The sequence below is a fragment of the Limulus polyphemus genome, unplaced genomic scaffold, assembly GCF_000517525.1.
Source record: "Limulus polyphemus unplaced genomic scaffold, Limulus_polyphemus-2.1.2 Scaffold6191, whole genome shotgun sequence".
In the NCBI taxonomy this organism is placed as follows: Eukaryota; Metazoa; Arthropoda; class Merostomata; order Xiphosura; family Limulidae; genus Limulus; species Limulus polyphemus.
The window spans coordinates 32,073-41,443 of record NW_013671801.1 but is presented as its reverse complement, the minus strand read 5'-3'; the positions used below and the strand labels follow the sequence as shown (position 1 = coordinate 41,443).

At 35.6% G+C, this 9,371-nt stretch overlaps 1 protein-coding gene across 1 annotated transcript in view; it reads right to left on the bottom strand.

Annotated features, from left to right (window-relative positions):
• Positions 1-9,371, bottom strand: part of LOC111089424 — a 41,611-nt gene that overhangs the window by 5,056 nt on the left and 27,184 nt on the right. Inside the window, exons 2-3 of the mRNA XM_022401891.1 lie at positions 8,094-8,159; positions 7,281-7,310 (exon numbers count right to left, since the gene is read on the bottom strand). Of these exons, the coding sequence (XP_022257599.1) occupies positions 7,281-7,310; positions 8,094-8,159 (96 nt within the window). The remainder of the gene's footprint in view (positions 1-7,280; positions 7,311-8,093; positions 8,160-9,371) is intronic.

Here is a 9,371-nt window from a genome sequence, read left to right as displayed (position 1 = left end):
AAACACGAGATCTTCCAGAGACCGAAGGCGAACCTCGACCCCAGCAGAAATGGGTGCGCCTATGGCGCACATTCCCTCGCTTTGCTCAGTGAAATAAACCTTGCCCCTTCTTTATTAAATTTACCTCATACACCTCTATCCAATAACGAGCTTTTTTCTTACTCAATTCAACTATTGTATTCCATAATGGTACCCCCCCCCCCGATCTTACTCAATCCAACTATTGTATTCCATAATGGTACCCCCCCCGATCATTCACAGTGTCTACTTAATTTCTATTGCATGAATAAGATTCTGGACGACAGCAATGTATAAAACTCGTAAAACGCGAATATCCTGTACAAAAGAATAAATAAAAGTAAAAACTAAAAAACGTTGTCGGTTTAGAATTACTGGTAATTACCAGGTCCAAACATCTTTATAATATTTGTTAGTTACGAAATGAATACATTCACCTTAACATTTGGTAGGAAAAGAAAGAATTCAACTTGTTCAAACAAGTTTCTCACAACCGGTAATCATTATTGAATTTTATTCCCGAAAAGGAAACCCTGGTGGGCAAAGACGAAATTAGAATAAAATAAATACCCTCATAATATAGCTCCTTGTATCTACTGTTGCAGGAATGATTCCAACCAAAGAAGGAAGACATTACTGTGAGTTCATATTCAGCAGGTAGTATCGCTATCTATCCAACAATACAATATTTTTAAAGACACTACTGTGACTTCATATACAGTAGGTAGTATCGCTATCTATCTAACAATACAATATTTTTAAATAAAGCACTACTGTGACTTCATATACAGCAGGTACTATCACTATCTATCTAACAATACAATATTTTTAAAGACACTACTGTGACTTCATATACAGTAGGTAGTATCGCTATCTATCTAACAATACTATATTTTTAAAGACACTACTGTGACTTCATATACAGTAGGTAGTATCGCTATCTATCTAACAATACAATATTTTTAAATAAAGCACTACTGTGACTTCATATACAGCAGGTACTATCACTATCTATCTAACAATACAATATTTTTAAAGAAAGACACCATTGTGACTTCATATACAGCAGGTAGTATCACTAATTATCTAACAATACAATATTTTTAAAGACACTACTGTGACTTCATATACAGTAGGTAGTATCGCTATCTATATAACAATACTTTATTTTTAAAGAAAGACACTACTGTGACTTCACATACAGTAGGTAGTATCACTATCTATCCAACAATACTTTATCTTTAAAGAAAGACACTACTGTGACTTCACATACAGCAGGTAGTATCACTATCTATCCAACAATACTGTATTTTTAAAGAAAGACACTACTGTGACTTCATATACAGCAGGTAGTATCACTATCTATCCAACAGTACTGTATTTTTAAAGAAAGATACTACTGTAACTTCATATGCAGCAGGTAGTATCATTATCTATCCAACAATACTGTATTTTTAAAGAAAGACACTACTGTGACTTCATATACAGTAGGTAGTATCACTATCTATCCAACAATACTGTATTTTTAAAGAAAGACACTACTGTGACTTTACATACAGCAGGTAGTATCGCTATCTATCCAACAGTACAATATTTTTAAAGAAAGACACTACTGTGACTTCATATACAACAGGTAGTATCGCTATCTATCCAACAGTACTGTATTTTTAAAGAAAGACATTACTGTGACTTGACATACAGCAGGCAGTATCACTATCTATCCAACAATACTGTATTTTTAAAGAAAGACACTACTGTGACTTCATATACAGTAGGTAGTATCACTATCTATCCAACAATACTGTATTTTTAAATAAAGACACTACTGTGAGTTCATATACAGTAGGTAGTATCACTATCTATCCAACAATACAATATTTTTAAATAAAGACACTACTGTGACTTCACATACAGCAGGTAGTATCACTATCTATCCAACAATACAATATTTTTAAAGAAAGACACTACTGTGACTTCACATACAGCAGGTAGTATCACTATCTATCCAACAATACAATATTTTTAAAGAAAGACACTACTGTGACTTCATATACAGCAGGTAGTATCACTATCTATCCAACAACACTGTATTTTTAAAGAAAGACCCTACTGTGACTTCATATACAGTAGGTAGTATCACTATCTATCCAACAGTACAATATTTTTAAAGAAAGACACTACTGTGACTTCATATACAGTAGACAGTATCATTATCTATCCAACAATACAATATTTTTAAAGAAAGACACTACTGTGACTTCATATACAGTAGGTAGTATCACTAATTATCTAACAATACAATATTTTAAAGACACTACTGTGACTTCATATACAGCAGGTAGTATCACTATCTATCCAACAATACTTTATCTTTAAAGAAAGACACTACTGTGACTTCATATACAGCAGGTAGTATCGCTATCTATCCAACAATACAATATTTTTAAAGAAAGACCCTACTGTGACTTCATATACAGCAGGTAGTATCGCTATCTATCTAACAATACTGTATTTTTAAAGAAAGACACTACTGTGACTTCACATACAGCAGGTAATATCACTATCTATCTAACAATACTGTATTTTTAAAGAAAGACACTACTGTGACTTCACATACAGCAGGTAGTATCACTATCTATCCAACAACACTGTATTTTCCTCTTTCTTAATTTCATTGATTAAGTTAAAGGGGATCTGATTGAGATGTTTTATGTTGTTAAGGGAATTGATAGTGTTGATGCATCATCTTTTTTTCATATTTAACACTGAGAATAGTAGGGCTACAGGACATAATTATAAATTTTGCCAAGGTAGGAGTCATCTTCAGCAGACGGTTTCATTTTTCTAAAAGGGTGGTTGGCCTTTGTAATTGGTTGCCTTCAGATGTTGTAGAGGCTTTAAATTTAAGTAAGTTTAAGAGAAAGCTTGATAAGTATATAAATGATAAGAGATGGCTTTAAGATTTTTATTTTCTAATTTGGTTTATAGGATGGGACAGCCTAGATGAAACAATATGTCTCTTGTTGTCCCTAAATATTACGTTGCGTTACATTGGAATAATTAATTTAGATAATTAAGAAGCAAAATTAACTGAATGCTTTTTTAATCCTTCAGATCAGGTGATAAATAAGTCTATAGCTTGCTAAAAACAGTTTTATATAAAATATAATAAATAAATTATAACTGAAATGAAGCTTCGGGTTGTAAACATTGTAATTAAAAAGAAAAACTATATATATATATATATCTCCTTTTTATTCGCGTTTTTTTGGAGTTCCTGTTGCAATGGGAAAAGGAGAATCCAAGTTTGCCTTAGTGATATTTTGTTTAACTTATTAGTTCAACTTTTTTTTGTATAGCTTACTGTTACAAAACTTGACATTTTATTCAACTATTTATTACTATTTTTGTAGATATCACATCTTTATACGATTGACCCCTTTATTGAAACGTTGCTGGTTTTTACGTGCCGAGTGGTCAGATAATAATAATATTTTTTATTCCGCAGTAAAACCTAATCGAAAAACGTAGACTGTCCATTTCAACAAAACTGTTCTCTTCAAGCTAAATACGTCTTTGAAACATGTTTTGTCTGGTTTAACAAGTAATTACAGGGTGGATAAAAATGTTTGAGTTTAAACCTATCAGGTTATTTCTTCAGAGCGAATGAGTATCGGTACAGTATAGCTATTAAAAACGTTTTAACTTTGCAACGAAATTGGATAATCATGTCTCGACAATGTGATGTTTTGTTGGCGCCATCTGTCGGCATTGGTTTTGTTTCACATAAATATTTTGGCAGATATATAAATCTAACATCTAAACTAAGGATTCTTATTACCAGGGGTACACAGCTGGGTGAAACGCACCAGTTTTTTGAAAAGAAAAAAAGCTTACGCGTAAACATAAAAACCGACAAAGTTCCGGAACTAGTACCGCCTTAAAAAATAAGTATTGGTGAGTACCGGCAGAATTTCACCCCTTATTATTACTGAACAGGTAACGCTATGCTGATTGGCTGTAAACACTTTGCGCATGGCTATTAAAATTGATGGAAATATTGGATATTCGAGTTTCTGTATACGACACCTCAAAGTTTGTTTGTTTTTGAATTTCGCGCAAAGCTACACGAGAGCTATCTTCGCTAGCCGTCCCTAATTTAGCAGTGTAAGACTAGAGGGAAGGCAGCTTATCAAATAAACGCGAAGGTTATATTTTTATAATATGTAAAAATAATATGAATAGCTTGTTATCGAATATTAAGTATCATATAAAACTATCTAGTTGGAAACATGGGATAATTTGTTTCCGACATTTGAGCAAAGTTACACAAAGCCCCCCCCCCCTGGCCTCCCAGTGATTCAGCGTTAAGGATGCGTATAGCGTAAACAAACGAACAAAAAAAAGAAACCACGAATGCAACCACAGTGCTGTAGAAAGACCTACCACATATTATTGCAGGCTAAGCCTAAGTGAACATTGCCATAATGACTTCCTACTACGAAGGTTTATGATTGTTTGTTTTTGAATTTCGCGCAAAGCTACACGAGGGCTATCTGCGCTAGCCGTCCCTAATTTAGCAGTGTAAGACTAGAGGGAAGGCAGCTAGCTATCAACATCCATCTTGGGCTACTGTTTTTACCAACGAAAGGTGGGATTGACTGTAACATTATAACGCCCCAATGGCTGAAATGGCGAACATGGGACAGGGATTCGAACGCGTGACCCGCAGATTGCGAGTCGAGCGCCCTAACCACCAGGCCATGCTAGGCCTCGTTCTGTTGCTAGAAAAACACGTTTTATTTGTAGAGAGCCCTGGAAGTTTTGAACTTCGGATCTAGCACATAAACATTTAACAATGCGTACCTCTAAACTTCATAGCAAGATATTTGTTCACTAGCTGGGGTACAATAAACATTACAAAATATTTAATAACTAGCTGGAGTACCCGTCCCCTGAACGGAAGTTATGTAAATTCATGATTAATGAAAGATTATCTTAGGACATGAAAAGTTGCTTCCTTTATATGTAAGTGTAAAATACACCCATAAAAATTCATAACAAACCAATAGAACGAAAAAAAAAAAAAACTAAATTGCCCAACGGGCAAAGTATATTCTACACGTATACTTTTAATTACTTGGAAGTTTCAACTTGCAACTTATGTAGACAGTAACAAGTTTATTTGTGGAATCTGAGAAACAGGGTAGGCCAACTTCGTCACGGACTTCGTGCTATCATTATCTACATTTTAGTCATTCCTTGCCACAGGAGAAAGTGACAACTTAACAACAAGCCCATAAAATCCGACAGCCACGTGCAACACGTATTTATAACCATGTCTATTGCAAAACAAAAAAACATCAGGCAGGTCGAGTGCTGTTCCGAAGGTACAGAAATAACGTGATTAATGACGTAAGGGAAGAAAATAGCACAAATAAGTTGCTTGTACACAATCGTCATATAGTCTTATGGATATTTTCCAGAAAGAGCTATATAATGTAGACGTGAGAAACAGTCTAGAAAATATTAAAAATGTACGAATTAGAAGAAGTTACTGCACATGAATATTTTTATTCTATTTTTTCATGATTTTATCTATTGATTCTATTCCATCAATTAAACTTTCTAGAGAGTGCAAGAAAGGAAGTTATATATTTCAAAATCTACAAATGATGTTCAAAACGTGGCCCAACTGAGGATTATATCTGACCCGTCAAAGAATTGTACAATGGGCTACCTGTGCTCAGTTCACCAGGGATATCGAAACCCGGTTTCTAGCGTTGTGAACCCGCAGACATGCCGCTGTGCCACTGGGAGTGAGAGGGAGGGGGGGCTCTCGAAATAAAGTAATAATGACATCCATTTATCCAGCCTGTCAAAAATTTCCAATTAGGGATTCGGTCCCCCTCCCCCAAAAGGTTGGTACAGCCTGTAGTACGTTAAAGTTTGTGCGTGTGTGTATAATGGAGTGTTCTTTACTTACTAATCACAAATAGCCTGTTGTTGTATATCTATCTATATCTAAGAAAAATAAAACATACGAAATATATTATTTAATCGTCCACATGAAACATCTTATTTTAAATGCCCCCCCAGTTTTTTAAAAGTCGATAAATTCAAGTCAGGATAAACTAAAGGCATTTCGCATGTCTCCAGTTCTAATCAAATCACCAGTACTGCTGGAATGTTAAAAGTACAATACTCTCTACGGACGTTTAAAGTTAATAAAGATTTAAATCTCTGTTAGTTCTTAGAACTTCTAAGATATCACTTATGTGTCGCAATGTGTTACATGTACGCTCAGAAATTACACATGCTGCTTCTAAGGTATGACTTAATGTGTCGCAAAGTGCTCAATTCACGCTCATCAGTGACACGTGGTGTTTCTAAGATTTGACTTAATGTGTCGCAAAGTGCTCAATTCACGCTCATCAGTGACACGTGGTGTTTCTAAGATTTGATTTAATGTGTCGCAAAGTGCTCAATTCACGCTCAACAGTGACACGTGGTATATTTAGGATTTGATTTAATGTGTTGCAATATACTAAATGCACGCTCAGCAGTGACACATGGTGTTTCTAAGATTTGACTTAATGTGTCGCAATGTACTAAATGCACGCTCAGCGGTGGGAGTAGGTACGGGATATTGTTTTGAATTTTGGTGTTGTTTCGTATTTCGCGCAAAAATACACGAGGGCTATCTGCGCTAGCCGTCCCTAATTTAGCAGTGATAGACTAGAGAGAAGGCAGCTGGTCAATACCACTAAGTCTTGGGTTACTATTCTACCAACGAATAGTGGAGAACGTTCCCACGGCTGAAAGAACATTTTCGTCGGTGACGGGGATTCGAACCTGCGACCCTCAGATTGCGAGACGAGCGCCCTAACCATCAGGCCGTGCCAAGCCTGTAGCGGGAGAAATAAGATATAATCGTTCCAGTGTTAGAACCATCTTCCAAAGATGACGTTTTTTAAACTGAAAGCGATGTCCATCACAGAATCAGACCTGCTTTGTCCGCGGATGATCTCCAGGCAACGCAACAATATCCCCACCACCCGACGACACTGCGTATTAGGATATAAAATTTCACTCTTAAGACTGATATGTATATTGTTTAGCGTATTTGATTGCATAGAATTAGCAATTAATATTTTAAAGTTTCCAAAGTCCTTGCTCCAGCTCAAAATAATAACAATAAAAAAAATCTGTTAAAATCAGTCAATAAAGTAACCGGACCTAAAAAAAACATTATCACTTACTTCTCGCTTGTTGGTTGACGGTGAAATGGCCTAGAAGAAGAAGAAGAAGAAAAAAATTAATTGTATAGTAACCTAAAGGATCATCTAAGCCTAATTTCTTATTATTAATTACTCACTAACTGCCATTGGTTCATATACTAAGATCCGGCTATTAATTTGCTACTGTCTTCAGAAGATTATGTGGTAGCACGAGATCTGACTCTTCCTTTTATGTACCTCGTTAAGTTTATGGACTTATAACGCTAAATCCGGGATTCGATACCTGCGGTAAACACAGCAGATAGCCTGGTGTGGCTTTGTTAAAAAACAACAACAACAACAAAAGTAGTGTTGACTAGCTGCCTTCCCTTTAGTATATGACTGCTAAATTAGGGATGAATAGTGAAGATAGCCCTCGTGTAGCTTTGCGCGAAATCCATAACAAACAATATATCAAACATACTAGCAGTGCACGTTGTTATATTAATAAGCATGCAAAAACTAAGACCTTTAATGATTAAAATGCATTAATTAATCAACTGGGTAAACTCACGATATTAACCATTTTTTTTTTCGGCCGTAAATCCAATAACAAGCTATGTTACTGAGGTAAGGTTTCACGTACGAATTAAGTATAAGATTCAAGGTAAGGATTAATTGATAATCCTGGATGAAACAAGATTATAGATATAGATAATGTAATTTTGGACTAGGTAATATAAACTAATACTTGTATTACACAACAATATATATATATATACATTTCACGATCTGTTTAACAACTACAACTTTAATACGGTCACATATATATAAAACAGTTATAAAGATACTTGCCTCATCTAGTGGGACGAAAGAACTGGGACCCCAGATTAACTGCGAAGGAACTGTTACGCGACACATCTAGAAAGAAAGAAAAGCAAATACAAGATGTAGGAAAAGAACTTACCAATGTTATAAAACAAATTTCAATTATTATCAGTATCGTATAGGTCAAGGTATTTGAGAACTCCCACTGAACATCTCGCAACAACTCTGTATATTATTTCTCTCTATATATATATATAAGTAGTTTAATTCCATCAGAAAGAGAAATACGAGTTAAAAGGTCGGGTTTGTTAACCCTAAGATTCAGGTATATATTGAACTATCGACCAGCAAGAAGGAATTGATTATTACTTTTATAACGCGCCTGTAGTTAAAAGTGCAGTGTGTGCAATGGCATCACGTCTCGAAACCCGGGCTCTTCGATTCGAAGTATGCCATTCTGACTAGCAGAAATACGCTATAAATCACAATTTCGTCGCTTAAGCCTAAAAAAAAATGCTTTGATTTTCATCACTTTAATTTCGTTGTTGTTAAGCGCAAAGCAACACAATGGATTCTCCGTGCTCTGACCACCACAGGTATCGAAACCAGGTTTTTAGCTTCGTCAGCTTGCAGACTAACCGCTGAACACCTAGGGGGGGGGGGAGTTAACGCTACTGAAACGCTTTGTTCGTTTGCTTGTTGTTAAGCGATAAGCTACAGAGTTAGCTTTCTGTGTTCTGCCCGCCCAGGGTATCAAAACCCGATTTTTGGTGTTATAAACCTACAGACTTACCGCTGTACTAATTACGAAAGGGGGGTGGGGCTACTAAAGCGCTAAAAATAAACAGCGTGTAAATATGTATGTAAAAAAAGTAAAAATGTTCCAATTACAGTTTCTATACCAATGGTTTATTGCAAGAAAAATATGTACATTTTGGAACCGAATAAAACATTCTACGACAGCATTACGACAAGAGGTACTAAAACTAAATATGGTTTTGTTTCGCCGCAAGTTGACTACGCCACAAATCCACTAATGATGTAATAAAATTATTGTTGAATTATAACATTGCAAACGTAAGCATGCTATAAATTCACACTTCGTGACAGGCCTTTAAAACACGGAAAGTGAAACAGAGCATCAATGCAAGTCACACCAAGTGTGTGCTAGGCGTGCCGGACAATATAGATCTGTGGGTCCATAATACAAATTAAATATTAAACAAAAAGCGTTTCCGTACTTTGGGGGCTCTGCATGGCCAGGTGGTTAGGGCTCTCGACTCGCAATCTGAGAGTCGCGGGTTC